Below are 22,940 nucleotides of genomic sequence, written 5' to 3'. Positions count from 1 at the left end.
TTGCCTTGTACAATTTTCAATTTGATATCTGCCTGTATCACATCAATTGAATCTAAGACAAACATGAATTAACCTATATTCTATTCAGAAGTATGTGTATGTTCTTCATGAACCTCAACTTGGCTTTTAGAATCTGTAGGCTATCATTATCTCAGAGGAGGAGATTAGTGTTTAACATCCTGTCGACAATGAGGGCATTAGAAATGGGGCCCAAGCTCAAATTAGGGAAGGACAGAGAAGGAAATCGGCTGTGCCCTTTCGACATAAGCATCCCAAAATTTGTCGTAAGTGATTTAGGGAAATCATGGAAAACTCAAATCGGGATGGCCGGATGCAGGTTTGAACCATCATTCTCCTGAATGTGAGTCCCTTGTGCTAACCACTGCACTACCCTGCTTGGTGGTTCATCCCAATATCTCACCTTATTCAAAAACTTTTTGAAGTACTGTCCCAAGCAACCTGATTTAAATGAAAGAGGCTCTGGAGTAAAGACATGCTTCCTCAGGTGCTCCTCTATCCCTCTAGACCAGGGTTTTCCAAATTGTATTCCACGGAACACCAGTGTTCTGCAGGTAGTGAATAAGAGCTCTGAAAAATAAATAAATAAATAAAATAAAAAATAAAACTTATAAATAACACAGTGTTTATTTTTTCTCAACTTTCTGATGATACTACTTACTTTTTAAAAAGATTTATAGTGATTTGCATCTTATTAGTTATGATTTAAAGTGGAAGTAATCACTGAATAAAATAGGTTTTTCATATTTTTAACCTTCAAAATAAAGAATGTGTTTCATCAGATTACCACAAACCTCAAAATGTTGCATAAGAGGAAAAGTTTGGGAATCCCTGCTCTAGACCAGTATTTGGCTAGGAAGACTTTTTTGAATTCTTCATACATCATACAGGAGTCCAGCATATCAGTGGCCCATAGTTTGTCAACTCTCTGAATATAGCCTGAGACAGAACTTATCTTTTGTGATTCTGCCCATGACCTCCCTAAGACTCTATGGAATCCACAAATAAACACAAGAGGATTTACAATATTCTTGCCAGGTGAAAACTGTTAAAGCTGCCTATGTCCGAGAAGTTTCTCCTCCAATTAACATTGTTGTATATATTGTGGCTGATAAAATTTCATGCACTGAATCTGAATTATTATTGCAAAATGTTTGATAAGCATGAACACTGACATCTTCTGGTTTAGTACTTGATGTCTATTCTGTGTCTTCCTAGTGCAATTTGGTATGGCCATCCTGTATTGCCCCCTGAATCTCCTCTATATCTCAGGAAAAGACTTCAACGGACTGTGAGATTCTTGTCCCCCACTGTACGAAGTCATGTCCTAATTGATCCTTAATTTCCTCCAGATCTTGCTTGAGTTTATTATTTGAAGGTAAATTATCAACTGATAAGTTTCTTTACCGCTTTCTTAATACTTTTGTGAACATGTTAAAATTGTGTATCATTTGTTGCTCTTTATCTTTTGCCCAGTCATCAAATTTGCTCAAACATTTTGATTTATGTTCATCAAATCTTTTCTCAATCAATTGACCACAACCATATGATAAGCTACTATTTGGTTTAATTGTCCTAATTTAGTTCCTACTTCTTGTTGTTTATTTCTCAGATCCTGCAACTTGTTACTTTTTGTAATCATAGAGGAAATTGTTCTTGAACTTGTCACAATTGATTTAGGTCATTAGAGATCTCTTTTTGCTTTCACACTCTGTTTTGCACTTTAGTGAACATCCCACACATTTGGGTTGTACCCTGCTCTAAATCTTGTTTTGTCAGCATTTTTTATTTTTTTATTATTTTTTTTTTATTTTATTTTTTTTATTATTATTTTTTTTTTTTAGTGTTAGAAAGCTTTCTACCTTTAAAAATTGCACTGGGGGATTGACTAAATGTTGGGCCAAAGTCGCTGCTTCCTCTACTTCTTGCACCTCCATAACAGAGTGAACATTTAGTTGTTGATCTCTCTGCACCTTAAACTGTGATCTGATTTTCACCGTAAGACAATATAATTCAAAAATTAAAAAGATCTGTTCCTAACAGGGACACATTCTTAGTAAAAACACAACTTACACTAATTATGTGACATTAAACAGAATTGTGTGTTGAGATCACCGGCACACACCATTAATATTTCTGTGCACGGGATGGTAGGCGCAACAGCCAGATATTCTGAAGTACATTATTGTTGATGGCATTGCTCACAAGTGCCCGCAGGAGTCACAGCAACTGCAAGATGGTGCATTCTCCCAACTCTTCTGTGCACAACAACTTCTCAAGCCTCTTCACCTTTGACTGCAATGGGCAAGTGATTAAAGCATTCTTGATTGTCGCATACCAATTGGTGTTTGGTGGTGCAGCCAGAATATCTTGCATCTCTGTAGCCACGTCTTTGTTCAATGCTAAACAATGTAGCTGTACTTAGTCTCATTTGTTGTCACCTGTGCTAACAAGAACAGACCATCTAACTGTGCAAACCATAAAATAGGACTTTGTTGCTAGAATAGTGCGGGCTTGATTGAGGATCTGCAGATTATTGTGCCCATAAGTGACTCGATTGTAAGTGGCATGTCCAGCTTGAGGATATGACAATGAGACTTGTAATGGACATGCAGTACAATGCAGCTGGCACACTTGTTTCACGTACATTGGGCAGTCAGTGTGGAGCTGCACATTCATTTCAGATCACACTGCGTTTCAGATCATCTCGTGGTCACTAAAAATGTTGTTTGTTAGGGTTTTACTTAGAAAACAGTCTAGATCACACAAATCACATTTATTGGTGACTGATTTCAGTCTAAAGATAGACTATCTTCAGACTGTACTCTGGAATATTAAGTACGGAAAATATAGAGGGACATACAGATAAAATATGAACATAAAACAAAGTTATACCCATAGCCTATGTGGGGAGATGGATCTACAGAGCAGGAACTGCAGAAGTCTTCAAGTGCTGTCAACTGTTGGAGAAGCAAATATGTGGTGCAGTTATATAGCGGAACTCCGCCCCCTACTCATTTCCACAAGTCATTTCCAACCAATACAATGAATGCTTATTGAATACACGATGAAAAACTTGAGTTACTAATTTAAAAATTATAGCTATTTCCAGTATTGTCTGTAAGATTAACCACTATTATACTCGTGATGCAAAGAACAACCAGCTAAATATAATCCATTACATTGTAACATCTTTGACAGCTATTGATGTTGCACATTGCTAAGGAATGAACAGCATCCTGTACAAGCAGATGGTCCTGTAGAGGGCAGTGCAATAGCAATGTTATTGGCCTCTTACTTTATGTTAATTTTCATTTTAATATGTTACATATTACAGCATAAACTTAAAATAAGCAACTTAAACTGATATTATAATTAGATACCACAAGCAAACTAGTAATAAAAATTTTATGGACACATTAGACACACTGCTAAGTAACCAGTGATGCCTTATATATACACACTGTCTCACAGAGAATGGTGTAAGTTATTGACTTTTTACTGTGGGCTATTTTATATTTCAATTCTTTGCGTCACAAATATAATAGTGGTTAATTTTACATCCAATGCTGTAAATAGATATCATTTTCACGTTAGTAACTAAAGTTTTTCATCATGTATTCAATAATTATTCATTCTTTTGGTCACAAATAACATGTGGAGATGACTAGGGGGTGAAGCATCTGATAATTAACCCCACAGCATCATTGCTTCTCCAGCAATTGACAGCATTGAAGACTTAGCACTTTCTGGTCTGTGGCTCCATCTCTACACATCAACTTTGGGTAAAACTTCCTTTTATTTTTATTACATTATCTACATTTTATATGTATATCCACCTATAATTATAGTGCTCTGTATTCCAGAATACAGTCCAATAAATGTTATTTGTGTGATCTAGACTGTTTTTCGAAGTACAACTACGGAACTGATTGCCGATTTCCCAAAATGTTTTCATAAATATTGTTTATCAGAGTTACACATGACCATTAATACTATTAAAGCACCATATCCAAGTAGCATACAACAGTTATTCAAGAAGAACAAGAAATAACTATTGTCTACAAAACAAAGAATAAACATATGTCAATGGCTGTTATCACTGATCATAAATACTTTGAGCACTCTGTGATGTCACTATAATCATCATTGCAATGTATTATCACTACAGTATAATTATAAGTGTGACAGACTTACCTCTCCCTTTTACATGATAAATTATTTTACTATTAAATAGTGAGTTAGAAACTCAGTCATATAAGCTTTTAACCTAAGGCATTCTCTATACTGTAATAGCATTACAAGAAAGTGATGTGTTTTCTGTTTTAAAAGCATCTTTGAGACAGTTCAGAATGTTTGTAGAGTTCTTATTTACTATGAGTTCCATGAGGAATGGTCAGTATTCTAGGATATGACAGGAACAATCATTTGAAGCAAACAACTTCATAGGGACATATGCACTACAGTTTCCTAGATAGAACACATTTAATGTATGTTTTTATTTATTTTCTGTATTATTCAATACAGAAAAATGATATTTAAAGCATAATTTTACATGCTCATTCAATATCGAGGTCCCACATTACATTTGTTTATTTATAATTGTAAGCAGGAACAGTAAAGAATAATCATCTGTTTCATGGTGCTGGTAGTTATTGTCACTGTGGAGAACTGGTTGTTCTTCATGTTTTACTATCCCTGCTAATACATATTGATGAAACAGATATTGCACTAGACTAATTTTTGATCGCTCAGTCAAATGGGCATGTACAATTCCAAAAATAATTTTCCTGTATTAAATAACACAGGGAATAAATAACCACATATTTTAAATGTGCCCTGCCATGGAAACCATTCAGAAGAGGGCATACGTCTGTACGAAGTTTTTTGCTTCAAATGATCATTCCTGTCATACCCCTGAATACTGACCATTGCTCCTGGGACACCATGTACATTTTTCTTGTTGTTCCAATACAAAACATTTCTGTGCTTATATTTTTAATACATCAATATTGTCTACCATTTCTATCTTCCTGTGATAGAAATTGAGCAGTTTTATCTATATGATCTGAAGATACTGAACATGTAATAAACTCGGCTATATATTATTCACAACTCCAAACATCTGAATCTCCATTTTTAACAGAAAATTAAAATGTTTTGGAGTATAGCTTATATTTGCATTTGACCTTAGATATTTCATATCTTATGCACCCATAAATTCAAGAATTCAGAATTGTTTTGAATTTATTTTTTCTTTCACAGTTTTAGAAACTGAAGTTTCTTTTTGTGTACCTTCATAGTTGATGGGAAGTGTTCATCAACTCCAGAAGAAAACATGGTTACTGCTTTATACATATCTCTATGACAGACTTTTTCAAGATTATTTATATAACTATCATTCAGGTATCCTAGAAACACAATACAAACCTGCAGTACAATATATAATCACTACACGCATTACTTATAAATGGACTAGACAATTTGGGCAGAGTCAATGTTCATGTTCTACTTCTGAAAAAGTTAAATTATACTGTTTCTATATCATGTACTGTCATTTGAGATATTTTTTAAACTGTGATTTATTATACTATGTGTATGAACTTTTTTTCTATGCTCCTATCTTCCCTTAGGCAACTGCTTGCTTATTGTGTATGTTTTATTGCTGATAAATCTGTTTTGTGTGTCATCTAGCTACTTGTGGCCCAGATTTTGTCGACATGCTATGCACTGATTATGATGGCTGTCATCGTGGGTACAGCTCTGCAACTCGGTGAAGACGGCATCGGTTCACCGTCAGCAATTTTTCTCATTGCCTTGTCTGGATCTTTCTTCATTGCTGCCTGCCTTCACCCTCAAGAATTCTGGTGTATTGTTCCTGGAATAATTTACTTGCTTTCTATTCCATCTATGTATCTCCTTCTTATTTTGTACTCTCTCATCAACCTGAATGTTGTTTCATGGGGAACAAGAGAGGTTGCAGTGAAGAAAACAAAGAAGGTTTGTTCCTGCAAGCAAAATATATTGACATAAACTTTAGTTCAGATTTTGCATGATTGGACTGATTGTTGAACAATATACACAGTTTTTTTTTATGTTTACATTATCAGGAGAGCAAACAGAAAAATAACATATAGAGAGAAACAAGAAATCAATTTTTGCTAAGATAAAATTGCATCTGTTAACAATGAGAATATGATAACAAAGTCACTCATGACAATATTCTTGGATAAAATATTCTCAGTCTTCTTGCTTCAGGAGCAACTATATCCGTAAATATCAGAATGTTGTGCAACACTCAAAAGACTGTGGTGGTTTGGTTATATGATAAGAATGTCTTGAAACAGAAACCAGTGACATTATTTTGAAAAGGTGCACCTTAAATTTCCAAATCTGGACAAAGGTGGTTGACTTGATAATAATTAGAAGTACTTACACAATGCACTAGAAGATTTGAAATGAAGAAATCAATAAAGTGGACAACTTTACATATTTGTGCAGTGGTGTATCTTCAGACAATACTATACACCAGGAAATAAGCATTAGAATACTGCTGCAACTTCAAAATTTCATCATTCTGTATGTCATTCTCTGTGGCAAATAATTTTCTCATTATATGTCAAGATTACACTTTATAAATGTAACTTGCCCCAGTTTTGACATATGGTTTGGAAACAATGGCACTGACTTCACCAGCCAGCAGTGGCCTCAATGCAAAATGAATGAAGTTCCTCCAGTCTTGCTTTAAAAATAAACAGCAAAGATAAAATTTAAAAAAATAAAGACATATGACACCAACTTTACTCTGAAAGAAGCTTAACCGATGTATTAGAGCTCAAAAGACTGCAGTGGTATGGTCATGTAATAAGAATATCTTTAAACAGAATCTCATGAAAATATTTATATTTTCAAAGCAATATAACAAGAAAAGACATAAAGAAAGACCTAATGAAATTTAGGAAAACAGATCCTCAAAGAGACTGACAAGATATACACAAATATTAATCATGTCCCAAACCAAGAACAATGGTTGAAAAAAATAGCTAGGAAGGTGTTCATACACACATTCACTCAGTTTACTGGAGCCAAGAACAGCTGATGATGGAATGGAGAAATCAACAGCTGCTTTGCCACAATTACACATTACATTATGTTTTCAAAAATAAAAGTCTTATCCAATGCTTCAAACTACTGAGATTATGTCATGAATAAATAAGAATGTGGAGACCAGAAGGAACTACAAAATGTTTAACCGGGATAGTGATGGATGGAAGTTGATGCTGGATGCTGAGAAAATGGCAAGAAATAAATTTTTCCGGTGGCAATAGGGGTGCTATTACCATCCCTACATAACAGACATCAACATAATCTCTGGCAGCACATGCAAATTTCTTTTTTTATAATTGATGTATTAATGATAGGGGGTGGGTATTCACAGAGTGACTACTGGATCACATTAACAGCAACAACATTTAGTTGTTCTACGTGATGGCAATACACGAAGGGATGGATATTCATACATTGTCTACTGGATCATGTTAACAGTAACAACATTAGTGGCTCCACATTATGATAATGCAGGAAGTTATTGAAAGCTCAGGCTCTTACTCACACCTGATGTGGCAAGAAGACTAAGAATATTTTATGCACCTGCTAACATGATCCATTAAAAATAATGTCCATTAAAATTTAATCTGTTAACATCAAGCATGGCTAAATGAAATTATTTGCAGAAAATTACAAGCATCCTTGAGGTGATGGCACAATTGCAATTTCCTTTCTCTGACTTAAAATCATCAGTAGAAACTAGTTGTTGTGGATATTACTGCTTCTTCTCTCCCTACTAATCATTGTATTTTTGTTTATGCTTCACTAAGGTGGTGGGTAATTATTTGGTCCAATTCTCCCATAACTGTAAATTATTTTGCAATTGGTGGGTATTGGTAAAGAACAGATAATATGTACACACTAACTTTAACTTGTGTATATGTTTCATTTACCAACTATAAATTATTAAAGGTATGCATGTTGTGTACTAACATATCATTAGTTGTAGCAGCTGTTTGTCGCATTGGTCATCAGCGCAGCATATAGCCTTACAATGATGGCTGTAACAGTTGGTGTACTTCTGCAAATTCAAGAGAATGGCCTGCTTGCACCTTACTCTGTCTTCTTCTTTGGGGTTATTGCTGTGGTAGTAACTGCAGCACTACTTCACCCAAAAGAAGTGGGATGCTTACCATTTGGTATTGTGTACTTCATAGCCATACCATCAGCATACATGGTGCTGTATATTTTCACACTATTCAACCTTAATGATATTACCTGGGGAACTCGGGAATTCATTGAGAAAAGAACCAAAAAGGTAATTAAATTTTTTGAAATAGAGATAGCACTCTTGCACATTTAGAGCATGACTTCTCTAACTGATAAATCATATATAGATGCTCAAAGTAAAAATGTACTTGCCTTCTACACATTAGAACTATGAAAGGTCGTATAACAAGAAATACACTGTAACATAATTTTTTTCTGGGCTACAAATATGCAGATGAATCCCAGCTGTTGTAACACACATGTATTTCTGTTGGATTAGTTTCACACCCCGATTGCAAATGCCATCATCCATCAATTTCAACACTGACTTCATACCAACTAGTCTTTTTTAACACTAAAACAATAAAGACATGTGCTCAGATAACAATGAATACAGAGAAAAGAACAGTAAAAAAGACCACAGAAATATCTCTGTTTGCACATATAAGCAAATGGGGTAATGCAGAAACATGTAAGTTTTGTTCTAAGTAGAGCTATAAAATAAGGCCACAGAAATGCTATGTTTACAGTAATCACTTGAAATAATCATATCTATTCCTGGTGCTGATAGTTCCATATTCACTAAAAGTTTAGACTTATCTTTTTCTCAGCTTTTCAATGATATGAATGATTTTTTTATCATAATACAAAATATTGAAAAGTGGTGCCACATAAGAATGCTGATGATTAATTGGGTATATTGGGTAACTAAGGAGGAGGTACTGATTCAAACTGGGTAGAAAAGAAATTTGTGGCAGAAATTGACTAAAAGAAAGGACCAATTAATGGGACATATTCTGAGGCATTGCGGGATGAGTCATCATTTTGGCAGTGAAGGGAAGTGGGGTGGGGCATTATAGAAGGAGGCAAGACTAAACTACAGTAAGCAGGTTCACATGGATGAAGGGTGTAGTAATTATGCAAATATGAAGAGGTCTGCACAGGACACACTAGTGTGCAGAGTTGCATCAAACCAGTCTTCAGACTGAAGACTAGAGGAACAATGCATATCAGAATTATGTACGTCACTCAAAATTAAAAGTGACATTTATGAAGGGCATTCCCATTTTATTCTAAGGCATTAATCCCACAAGGGTATGGGTAAAAACTAATTTTGAAACACTGTTTTAATTTGTGTTCCACAAAATATTGAATGGTTTTTCTTCTTCTTACATGTTATTAACCTGGAAAACAGTTTACATTTTGTCATCATCAGCTCTTTGGCACTTTTCCACGCATTACTGTATATATATTTACATGCATTGACATTACTCCTGAAAGTTTTCTAATGTAATCAAACCATTTTGCTTTATGTCATTTTCTTAGTCTTTTCTAGCCTCATGGAATCTGCCAAAACTCCTCCTTTGTCCATCTATCACCAGTTCACCTGCTACAAACCTGCACACTTCAATTTCATTTTCATTAGTCTTAATTACATCTTCTAATCCAAACCTGTTCCCTGATCCATTTCTTTCTGTCTCTCCCAGTAACTTCCAACATGTATCTCTTCATTGTTCACCAAGCAATCCCCCATGAATGAAAACTGATAATACACAGTGAATGTAAACTTTCTTTTTCAGACATATCAAAAGCTTAGTTTTATGAGCCTTCTTAATGTACTAAAACCATTCTACACAATTCAGTCACTGCAGGCTGAAATACATAACTGTTCCATGACATGACATCAAATATTTGTACCTGACAATAGTGTAATGCCAAAATTGCAGAAAGATGCTGTCGTTTAAACAATTCATACAGGCCGAGGGTCCCATATTACAACAACTTAATTGTAATTTATGATGAATTCTTTTATAAATCACACAATAAAATAATAGAATGTACCAGTAGGGTAGTTTTTGTTGTTTTGCTCTGCCAGTATTTCATTTAAGAGGTCATATAACACTTTTCTCTGTGGAGAATAGCTGCAAGTGAACAACTGTAGGGAGGAAGCAAGATAAAAAGAACTACATTTATTTCTACAGTAAAAAACTGCTATGTATTGTTCACTTAACTGTGGCTTACTATGCACTATTTCCTATTGTACTTAACACTACATTATGATCAGCTTATGCATGTAATGGCTGCATGGGTGAAAATGAACCATTGATGACATTTTTATCTTGCTAAAAAAAAACTCTGTTTCACATAGAAAAGTACCATCTGAAATGTATTTTATAATGATTTCTGTAGTTGAGATGTATACTGAGGTGACAAAAAGTCATGGGATAGCGATATGCACATATACAGGTGGCAGTAGTATCATGTGCACAAGGTATAAAAGGGCAGCGCATTGGCTGAGCTGTCATTTGTACTCAGGTGACTCATATAAAAAAGTTTCTGATGTGATTATGGCCACACAATGGGAACTGACAGACTCCGAACATGGAATGGTAGCTGGAGCTAGGTGCATGGGGTATTCCATTTTGGAAATCATTACTCAATTCAATATCTGGGATCCACAGTGTCAGGAGAGTGCCGAGAATATAAACTTTCTGGCATTGCCTCTCACCATGGACAATACAATGGTCAATGGCCTTCACTTAACAATTGAGAACAGTGGCATTTTCATGGAGTTGTCAGTGCTAACAGACAAGCAACACTGTGTGAAATAACTGCAGAAATCAATGTGGGACATATTATAAAGGTATAGATTAAGACAGTGTGGTGAAATTTGGAATTAATGGGCTACGGCAGCAGATGACTGACGCGAGTGCCTTTGCTAACAGCACACCATTGCCTGCAGCGCCTCTCCTGGGGTTGTGACCATATCAGTTGGGCTCTAGACAACTGGAAAACCATGGCTTGGTCAGAAGAGTCCTGATTTCAGTTGGTAAGAGCTGATGGTAAAGTTAGAGTGTGGTGCAGACCTCAAAAATCATGAGCCCAGGTTTTCAATAAGGCACTGTGCAAGCTCATGGTGGCTCCGTAATAGTGTGGGCTGTATTTGCATGGAATAGTGTAGTCATCTGTTCCAAATGAAATGATCATTGGATGATACGTTCAGCTACTTGGAGGTCACTTGCAGCCATTCATGGACTTCACATTCTCAAACATTCTGGACAATTCAAACAAATGATTTGTCCACCCAAATTTCCCTACATGAGTCCCATCAAACATTTATGGAATGTAATCAAGAGGTCAGTTGTGTACAAAATCTGACACTGGTAACACAATCACAATTATGGACACTTACAGAGGCAGCATTGCTCAATATTTCTGCAGGGGACTTCCAATGACCTGCAGATCCATGCCGTGTCAAGTTGCCACACTACACCAGGCAAAAGGAGGTCTGACACAATATCAGGAGGTATCATATGACCTTTTGTCACCTCAGTGTAGATGTAAATGCAGATGTACCATTGTTAGCTGCTTAAGATTCATACTGATGTTTGTTCAGTATTAGACATTGACTCAGTGATGATGATGGTGAGAAAAATATGGTTTCTGCAAATACAACTACAAAATCCTTTGAAGTGTGTGATGCAGTATTTTGCTTCCATTGTTCACTACAGGTCACAGTAAAACAATGGAAAATTCACAATGGAATAATGACTATATTATGAAAAGTGTAAACTGATACTCACTATATAGTGGAGATGGTGAATCACAAAAAGACTGCTAAACAAGTAAGCTTTTGGCCAAAAGGCCTTCTTCTGAATTATGCAACATATACTCTGTCTGGCTGGCCTTGGCAGCCAGAGACAGTGATTACATGTGTGTGAGTTATGTTTGCATGGATGTACGTGTGTATGTTGCCTAATTCAGAAGAATGCCTTTTGGCCAGTTTGTTGTGCCTGTCTGCAATCCAACATCTCCACTATATGGTGAGTAGCAATCTATCCTTTTCATAATACTGTCACAGGTTACAGTAATTCAAGTGATATCCTAATAATAATTGGTTTAACAGTGAGATATAAATTGGATTACTTAGTTCTTCTTTTCTTAAATTGAGTGTTTTGAAAGATAATCATCTTGCTGATAAATATGGGCTTATATATAATAAAGAACTTAATGTTCTTTTGAAATTAAATACTTTCTATCATAATTGTACATATGCAGATCAGTCAATGATTTCCTGCAATCAGTGATATACATTTAAGTTATATGCATAGAAACGTTTCACAAGGTTAACAACTGAATACAGAGCTCAGGAAACCTCGAAGCTTATAGTAGGAAATGCTAACAGACACTTATGGTTAAAATAGGAAATCATTGCTTACAACTATTTTACTGTTGCACATTTAATAAAAAAATTTGTATTCAGAGTTCATTTGACAGAACAAGTGACTTCACATTTTTAGGAAATAGAGCAAGAAAAGAAAGAAGCTGAAGAAGCAAAGAAGAAAGCCAGGCAAAAGTCTCTCTTGGGCTTTCTTCAAGGAGGTGGTGGAGGTGATGACAATGAAGAAGGATCCATTGAAATCTCCTTCGCTGGCCTCTTCAAATGTATGTTTTTCACACATCCCAAACCAATTGATGAGAGGCAACAGCTCCTCAGAATTGCAGAATCTCTAGATTCTCTTGGAAAGCGTTTGGAAACAATGGAAAGGTCAGTATTTCTTAAAGTCCACATCACATAGTGAGGAAAAAAATACACACACACACACACAGAGAGAGAGAGAGAGAGAGAGGGAGAGATTATGTATGGCTTCTAACTGAAAACATTGCACTAGAAATGAATGAAGCAGATTTATATCATATTATATAAGAAACTATAAAAAATAAATATTCAAAATAAATTAAATGAACGAACACAAATTTCTTGACTCTAGTCTTCCAAAAAAATTCCTGTAGGATCACAGAATACAAGATTATTGTGAAAATGACATAGACTGATATACAGAATTTGTTATTTCCTCTATCCCTTGATGCATCCTCTGCATTGCCTGATGCAGATTAGTAACTATGACATACAACAAAAATTATACTGTGCCAGATGATACCATGACAAAAATAAACTGCTGGCCATCAACACTGTAATGTCACAAAGGATAGAAAATAATGAAATTTTACTTCTTGTGTCTCTACAGTATAGCAGGAAAGTTGCATGGTTAAATTTGTGGGATGGGTTGGACACCATCTGTATCAAAGTAGGTCAAGACAGCATGGGTAACATGTAGTCTTGCATTATTATGTTAAAAGATAACATCATGGAGATCTCAAATATAGTGTGCAGCCACCAGCCTTAACACATCACAAATTTAACAGTTGCTGTCAAAATTACTGGTTATGCAAATCAGAGGTGATCACATTGTGTACCCACACAATCAGGTCAAGTTTTGCACTCATCTGACAATAATGGCTGCAATCTGACAATGTTTGTTCTCTTCAGAGCCTCCAAACATTGGTATGCCTATGGTGTACTGTACATAGGCCCTGCCCTTTTCCAAAAAGTGAACATTATCACTGAGTGCACCACTATTAGTATGTCTGCTGTCATATCAAGAGAAGCTGAAACAATGGTCACCCTGCTAACAATACAATACATGCCACTCCAGATGTCATCACATTGTTCATATCAATTCTTGTCTTGCTACAAACAAACCCATTTTCTGCCATGTGCCACAAAGTCATGCTATATGCAATTATAAACTGTTCCTAGGAAATCCAGATCACATCTTTTACAAATACTCACAAAGGCATTTACACCATACATATATGAAATATAATATGATATTCCTTTAATAAGCACTAATAATAATTGGAGATAAGTCCTGGCAAAATATGGTAAATAATGAAAAATTTTAGTTTCATTATGACTTCATAGTCATTGGTAATGACTGTTCTGGGTCAAACAATGGAAAATCCAGTATAGAATAATGACAATATTATGAAAAGGATAGTGATGGTAGGGAATGAAAACCTCATAATTCCAACTGTTTGTGAAAACTTGTAATTCCAGTTATCAGTAACTACATAATCAAAGAGAAATTTGAAAGTGCATGGATTTCTCTAATCTGTCAATAACTAGGCTTCTACTATACAATTATACATGTAGCAACTTTCCATATCACTTCGTATTATTTTTTTATGAATCCATTTTTGCAAAATTTAACGAAATGGAGTTACGAGGTTTTCATTGCCTACCATTGATTGATTGCTACTCACCATGTAGTGAGATGTGAAGTCACAGACAGGCACAACAAAAAGACTGTTAAACAAGTAAGCTTTCAGCAAATAGGCCTTCTTCTAAAGTGGACAACATTCATGCAAGCACAACTCACATGCACATGACCACTGTCTCTGATCACCGAGGCCAGATTGTGAGCATGATGGGAAAAGCAATCTGAGTAGTGGGGCTAAAAGAGGAGGCTGGGACAGTGAGGGGAAGATGTAGCAAGGTAGGGGTAGGGATGGAGTGAAAAGCACTGCTTGTGGAAGAATACATGGGTTGGTGGGGACAATGTAGTGCAGCTGGGTCTAGTTTGGGGATTAGATTGTGAGGGAGGAAGGGGAGGGGGACAGAAAAGGAGATAAGTAAAGAGAGTGCAGGTATGTTGTTGGAATAGAAGGCTGTGTAATGCTGGTGTGGAAGCAGGGAGGGGTAGGTGGGTGAAGGAGAAAGACTAACGAAGGTTAAGGTTGGGGGTTACAGGAACATATGATATATTGCAGGGAGAGTTCCCATCTGTGCAGTTCAGAAAAGTTGGTGTTGGTAGGAAGGATCCATATGATGTAGGTTGTGAAACAGACATTGAAGTGGAGAATGTTGTGCCAAACAGCGTGTTCAGTAACTGGGTGGTCCAGCTATCTCTTTGCCACAGTTTGTTCGTGTCCAATCACACGGACAACAGCTTACTGGTTGTCATGCCCATGTAGAATGCAGCTTGTAGATCCCATGAGTAATTTCACAGGCCTTTGATGGGATGGATGATGCTTGTGACCAGACTAGAGTAGTTAGTGGTGGGAGGATGAATGGGACAGCTCTCAAATCTAGATCTGTTACTGGGACATGAGCCGTAAGGCAAGAGGTTGGGAGCAAGGGTGGAGTAGGGGTAGACGAGGATATTGTATAGGTTTTTTGGGCAGTGGAACACCACTATGGGAGGGGTCGGAAGGAAAGTGGGTAGAATATTCTTTATTTAAGGGCACGACAAAAGTAGTTGAAAGCCTGGTGGAGAATGTGGTTCGGTCGTTCCAGTCCTGAGTTAGTACTGAGGGTAGCGCTCCTTTGTAGCTGGATGGCAGGACTTTGGGAGGTGATGGGTGACTGGAGACATAAGGCATGGGAGATCTGTATCTGTACAAGGTTAGGAAGGCAAGTTCTGTCCATGAAGGCCTCAGAAGACCCTTGGTATATTTGGAGGAGACTGCTTATCAGTAAAAATGTGATGGCCGAGTGTGGCTACATTGAAAGGAAAGGGACTACTCAGTATGGAAAGGGTGATAATTGTCAAAGTGGCAATATTGCTGGTGGTTGATAGGTTTGATATGTATGGAGGTCTGATGTAGCAATCTTTGAGGTGGAGGTCAACATAGAGGAAGGTGACTTGTTGAGTTCAGGAGGAGCAGGTGAAGTGAATGGGGGAGAAGGTGTTGATGCTCTGGAGGAATGTGGATAGGGTGTCCTCACCTTCGACCCAGGTCACGAAGATGTCATCAACATACCTGCAGCAGGTGAGGAGTTTGGGATTCTGTGTGGTTAGGAAGAATTCCTCTAGATGGCCCATGAATAGCTGGGCATAGGATGGTGCCATGCAGGTGCCCATTGTTGTACCATGGATTTGTCTTTGTGTGATGCCTTGAAAGGTGAAGTAATTTTGGGTTAGGATATAGTTGGTCATAATGACCAGAAAGGAGGTTGTAGTTCTGGAATCCAGCAGGGACTGTTGAAGGTAGTGTTCAACAATGGCAAGGCCATGGGAATTAGGGATGTCAGTGTAAAGAGAGATGGCACCAATAGGGATGAGCAGGATACCATGTGGTAAAGGAACAGGAACAGTGGAGAACTGGCAGAGTAAATGATTGTTGTCTTTTATGTAGGAGGGTAGAGAAGGGTATGGGTTCCAGGTAATAGGCTGAAGATGTTGGTCTATGAGAACAGAGATTATTTCAGTGGTGGCACAGTAACCAGCCACAATGGGGCACACTGGGTGGTTAGGTTTATGGATTTTAGGAAGCATGTAGGAGGTAGGAGTGTGGGGAGTGGTAGAGGTGAGGAGAGAGACTCAGAGAACAGGTTTTGGGATGGGCTTAAGGATAGGAGGAGAGACTGGAGGTCCTATTGGATTTTTGGAATGGGGTCACAGGCTTTGTAGGTGAACAAATATGAAAGCTGGCAGACTCCTTCCACCAGATAAGCTCTGTGGTTCAAAACCATTGTGGTGTAGCCTTTGTCAGCAGGTAGGACTATAAAGTCAGGATCAGTTTTATGTGGTGCTCTGCGGTTCTTTCTGTGGATGTAGGGTTAACTTTCATGTCGAGGGATTTAGAGAATGATAATGAGGCAAGGTTTGAGGTTAATAAATTCTGAAATGTTAAAAGGGAGTGATTTGGGTGTGTTAGAGGTGAACCACAGTTGGATGTAGCAGTGAACTGAGTCAACAGGGTTCAGTGTTGGTTTTGGGTTGAATCTGATTGGTAGGGTTAGTGATGAAAAAGTGAGAAGGAGATTCCACCAATGCTTACACAGTCTCTTAACTTCTTTTCTTCTCAGCTCCCTTACCCTGTTCGCCCCCCCCCCCCCCCCCCCCTCTACCTCCAGGTCTAATCTCCCAACTGCACCTAGCTGCCCTACACAGCCCCACTAAATGTTGTATGCTCCCATAAGCAGCACTTTCTGTCCCCCACCCCTACCCTGCTATCCCTTCCCCTTCCTGCCTCAGCCACATCCTTACATGCACCATCCAGATTCCTTCTCCCATCACGTGCTGTTGCTCGCAGTCTGGCCTTGGTGGCCAGTGACAGTGGTCATGTGTGTGTGTGTGTGTGTGTGTGTGTGTGTGTGTGTGTGTGTGACTTGCACTTGTGAGAATTGTGTGTGTTGTCTACTTAGAAGATTGCCTTTTGGCCGAAACTCACTTTTGTAGCAATCTCTTTGTTTAATCTGCCTGTGACTCAGCATCTCCACTATATGATTCTTCTGTGCCTGCTGTTAAAGAGTAAAGATTCCCAACCATTTTCCTTGTTAACAGAACTGCAATAAAATCTCTTATATCAGAACAACTATTTTACTTTATTGTTCTACTGTTTGGCCAAGATTGTTCAATTATACAGTTTTATTTCGTTTATTTATTTATTCATTCAGCTGTAGACAAATTTCTTTGTATGGATGATGTCACTGTATATATTTATATGCATAAAATACTAGGGCAAAAACAGGATATACATAAGATGACCATGATGTGGACATCTATAGACCATTTATCACTAAATTACACTAGGCAAGATTAAAGAAGAAGAACAAACTTGTTTCAAACTAGAGAAATGAATCAGAAAACTTCGCCAATGATAAATATATTAGGTTATATGGCATAATTTGTGAACTAGACACCTATCATATTGTTTACAGACATACTCCGTCCTCTTTGGCTGCTTTGTAATTGGTCAATCTGATTATTTATTTGCAATAATTTTCATTGTATCAACTCTCTAAATGAAAGAAAACTATTTTTTTAAAAATACACTTTAAAACAGGTGTAGGCAATACATTAAACCCAGATACAGCTTTGCACAAAACACTTTATTTTGTCGACTTGGAAAAGCAGACTCACTGAACTAAAAGTCAAAGAGTAAAAACTTATATCTAATGTCCACTGCACTTGAATGGAATAAATGAAGCATGCATCACTGGCTACTGCCATGTTCCTACATACCCCCTTCCCCTTAAAGTGCAGAGCACCCGGGATAAATGGGCACTTAAACTTCACCTGTCACCCTGCTCTTGTACGGACAACTTGTTGCTGCAATAATGAAAGTGCTGGTGTGGGCTGTTGCATTGTGGTCCCACGTCCCCTTGCCATGGGTTCATCTGCCATATCATGTGTAGTGAGTTTCAAACTTTGTTCCTTCTCATCCTGTTGAGTGTCATCATACTCCCGTCCTGGTAAGACCCATGCTGGTTTTACCCTCTCTATGGAAACTCTAATAGTTTTGTCATTCTATGAGATGTCCACAGTATGAGTGTCGCATCATACTATTTGATAAGGTCCAGTATATGGAGGTTGTAGTGGCACTCTGACTGAATCTGTGTGGAGCATGACATGTGTACAGTCTGCCAATGCCTTATGCATGAAAACTGGTCACTCACCATGTCTAGATACTGTAGGCCTTCTCATTGTTTCCACATGCTCACGGATTTTACTTATCACTGATGAGAGGTTTTTCAGCACTGGTGATGCGACGGTGGTTAGGTAATCTGCCGGGATTCTCAATGGTTCCCCACACACCAGTTCCGCCACTGAGGCACTGATGTCTGTCTTGTATGTGGTCCATAATCCAAGTAGAACCAATGGTAATGCTTCTGTCCAGCTTCTCTGATGACAGATGAGATCTACCTTCAACATCCTGTGCCACCTCTCCACCATACCATTGCTTGCTGGATGGTAGCTTGTTGTACGGTGATGCTGGAACCCACATAAATTAGCTAGCTTGTTGAACGAACTAGACTGAAACTGACAGCCTTGATCTGTTGTGATATGAATGGGCACCTGAAGTGAGGTAGACATTGAGAGACAAATGCCTTTGCAACAATTTCTGCTGCTATTTCAGTGATTGGAATGGCCTCCGCCCATCTCATGCATCTCTCTATTACTGTCAACAAGTATTTACAGCCATCCGAAAGTGGGAGTGGACCCACCAAATCAAGATGGACATGGGCAAATCTTGCGGGTAATCCAGTGAAATTTCCAATTTACATGTGAATGTGTCATCCTACTTTGCATCGTTGATATTGTAGACCTATGAGAGTCCATTCCCTGGTGTCCTTTTTAATTGATGGCCAGACAAAACGTGCTGTCAGTAACTTGATCGTGGCATTTGCCCCTGGGTGTGCCAGGCCATGAACACTGTCAAACACTGCTTATGAAATTGTTGTGGAATGTATGGGTGAGAATTCTGTTTTGATATATATTGCACCATAACTTAAGCCTTCTTCCTGGCATGAGTATTGGCTGTAAGTGTAACCCTGTTGTGTGGGCTGACAATAACTTCTGTAGATCCAGATCTACTTCCTGCAATGTCGTGAGCTCATCATAGTTTATTGTGCTGGTCACACTGCAAACACAAGGAAAGTAATCTGCAACCAGATTCTCCACACCTCTGATGTGCCTTGTATCCATGATGAATTGACTGACAAACTCTATGTGCCAGTACTGCCTTGGCGAGCACTTATTGCCTATGTTGCTGAAAGCTGACACTATAGGTTTACGATCAGTGAAAATTGTTACTGGTCTGGCTTCAATATACGAGTGGAAATGTTTGACACTTTCATATATTGCCAACAACTCTCTGTCATATGCACTCTATTTTTTCTGTCGGAGTTGCAGGTTCTTTGAGAAGAAACTAAGAGGTTGCCAATTTCCATTGACCTGTTGTTGCAAGGCTGCACAAATGGTGACCTGGCTGGTGGCTACTAAAATATTCTATGGTGCTGCAGGTATGGGGTGTGCCACTAACACAAGTAACACTGTCTCCTCTAAGCTTCTTTGTAAGTTGCCAAAAGCTTTGGTCATTTCTGGTGTCCATTGTAGCTTTTGCGTTCCTGTGGTCTCTTGCCAGCCAGTGCATTCATAATCGGTGCCTGTGTTTCAGCGGTAATTGGTACATGATGCCGGTAAAAATTTACCATACCAAGGTAATGCCGAAGTTGTTTGTAGTCTGTAGGTTTGGATAGGTTGCACAACATGTCAATCTTCTCTGGTAATGGCTGTATACCATTGGCTGAGACTATACAACTGAGAAAAGTTACTTGACTCCTGCCCATGACGCATTTGCAATCATCTTGTTTGACGATTGTGTAGACAGCTGTTTACAGCATACTGCCCAATAGTTTCTATGTCAAAACAATAATTTTAAAGAAGTATTCACTTGGAACTGTCAAAATACTCCATTTTTTATATAGTTCACTGAAGTGGGTCCTTTTGTGTCTCTTGCTCATTATTCTGATAGTTCATTTTTGACGTTTGAACACATTTTCCATATCTGAGCATCTGTACCTAGAATATTATGCCATAACTGATGACAGAATGTGTATGTGCTAAGTATGTTATCCTTAGGCATGACCTATTGGACACTGTGGTTAGTATTCATACAGCATAGCATGCTGTACTAATTCTTTTTCTGACTGCTTTGACATGTTCACCCATTTGAATTGTGATCAACATACATATGGAAAAGAATTGTGCTAGCCACACACACCATGAGCTCAATATGTACTTTAAGTGTTGCTGTATTAGGTTTCTCACTTACATAAAAGTTCATCTTATTAGTCTTCTTTTCATGAAGAGTTACTTTACTGTTTGTTGAGCACTTGCAGACCACCATAAGTGCCTAGTCAGATCTTTCTTCTACCATTTTTGGTGTCCTATGTTTAATTATGATACTGCTGTCATCGGCAAATAACAGTTTCACCTTGTGTGACACACAGTGGGAAGTCATTAATGTAAATGAAATGAGTAATGGGTCTAATACATTCCCTTGGGGGGCTTCAGTGTTCAAACAGTCTGGATCTGAGAGATCTTGAAAGTTGGGCTATCTCTACTATCTGCTCTCTGTCTGCTGGGTAAGACATAAATCATTTATTTACAAACCCCTTATTTCTAGTGCTTCAAGTTTACCAAGAAGTATTTCATGAGCAGCTGTGTCAAATGCTTTGCTAAGGTCTAGGAAAATACCTTACTTGTTCTCCTTTATCCAGGGCTTCTAAAACTACTTCTGTAAATGTTGCTACAGCAGCTTCTGTTCCCTCTCCAGACCTGAAACCAAACTGTTTTTTGCAATGAAGTTGGTATTTAAATTATAGCAGTTCAAAAGATAAACACCTTTTGCATGCTTCACATTAAGTTTTTTATTTATCTTTCATTATTTTTGAAACAGAAGATACTAATGAAACTGGTCTGTAATTCTCTGTTTTCACCTCTTTTGCGGATGGGTAGAATTTTTGCATGCTTGAGATAATCTGGGAAGGAACCAGGTGAGAATGAATTATTTTTAATGTCTATTGTAAGTGCTTTTATGCTGCTTGTGCAGTCTTTTAGTCGACACATTGGAACCTGGTCTAAACCTGTGGACATTGTTTTTGGAAGACTTTCTTGCAGTTTAGTTGATCTAGTACTAAAGCAGTTGTTTACAAATTTGGCCAGATCTTTAGGTTTATATGTTATTCTGATTTTTATGTTTACCTGCTTTGTCTCTGTACTATCAGTCTCTTGTTTAACTACATTGCAAATGGCTTTGCCTTTATTGTTTGAGTTATGTATGGTGTTAGCTTCCTGCAGCAGTTTCCTGACACCCTTTTCTACCTGAGGAAATAGTTATATGATGGCTGTGTAACTCTCATTATATTTGATAGAGCTGAGGTATTTGAAAGCTTCGGAGGATTTTCCAATACCTTTTGTTGCACAGTTCTTTCTACTACACTCTTCAGTTGAATGTATTAGTTTAGGAAATGTTTCCTCAAATTTTAGTTAAAATATAGTAATGAATTTATTAAATTTTTCATTACTGTGTGTTCCTGGATGTACTTCAACCTTGTCTGGTTGGTCATCAGCACTCTTCTTGAAAATACCCTTCTGCAGCTAAGCACTTTTGTTTGTTTCTTTGGAGATATCTTGTATTTTGCTATTTGACCAAAATGGACTGGTACTCCTAGGTTTTTAACAGCTGCCTCACAGTATTTCTCGTTGATATGTGTTATAAAGTGATCTATAATTGAAGATAAGTGTTTGATTATTCTTGTTGCATTTATTATGCATAGTGAGAACAACAACTATACAAGTTACTGAAGAAACTGTTGCTGACTTCATCCACTTTCATCACATTGACATTTAAATCTCCACAAACAAGAATATGATCTTTAGGAGTCTAGCACTTGCATTCATTTAGTGAAAAAAGATATTAACATCACCATTAGAAGACCTAATAAGCACAGTATATGTATATTTTGTTCCTTTAACTCTACCATTGATAGCTCAAAATGCTTTACATTGCTCAAAGAAATCATATCACTTCTATCTATGAATTTATGTCTCTTTTAATGTAAAGAAGTAAGTCTCCATCTCTCATTTTAATGATATGCTGTAGTAACATGCTAATTCATAAGAAAGTAAAACTATGTACTCAGTTCCACTTCCTTTCCACCTGTGTTCAGTAATGTTGGCAACCAAGCTATGTATAGCTTGTAGCATAATTTTCCAATTATTGCACTTTGTTCCTTATTGATTGAACATTCTGGTGACACACTGTGTTCAGAAAAATGTTAATCATGTCAAATTAATACCACCTCACAGAAGATAATTTTCTTAACCACTCATCAGTGACAAGTCACAGTGCTAAACTTGTGAACATAACATTATATACTTGCTTTCAGAGTCCTGGATCCAAGCGGTCATGTCACTGGTCGCAGAAGAACAACTTCTGTGAACAGTAAAGATCATCATTTAGGATCA

At 37.5% G+C, this 22,940-nt stretch overlaps 1 protein-coding gene across 2 annotated transcripts in view; it reads left to right on the top strand.

Annotated features, from left to right (window-relative positions):
- LOC126190966 (chitin synthase chs-2) overlaps positions 1 to 22,940 on the top strand; it is a 336,208-nt gene that overhangs the window by 280,171 nt on the left and 33,097 nt on the right. For both annotated transcript variants that reach the window (XM_049931630.1, XM_049931629.1), the window contains exons 16-18: positions 5,713 to 6,018; positions 12,636 to 12,883; positions 22,862 to 22,940. The exon at positions 22,862 to 22,940 is cut by the window's right edge and continues 64 nt beyond it. In XM_049931630.1, the coding sequence (XP_049787587.1) occupies positions 5,713 to 6,018; positions 12,636 to 12,883; positions 22,862 to 22,940 (633 nt within the window). The remainder of the gene's footprint in view (positions 1 to 5,712; positions 6,019 to 12,635; positions 12,884 to 22,861) is intronic.

This window comes from Schistocerca cancellata, chromosome 6 (genome assembly GCF_023864275.1).
Source record: "Schistocerca cancellata isolate TAMUIC-IGC-003103 chromosome 6, iqSchCanc2.1, whole genome shotgun sequence".
Taxonomy (NCBI): Eukaryota; Metazoa; Arthropoda; class Insecta; order Orthoptera; family Acrididae; genus Schistocerca; species Schistocerca cancellata.
The sequence above is the reverse complement of the archived record's forward strand: the minus strand, read 5'-3'. Positions and strand labels throughout refer to the sequence as shown.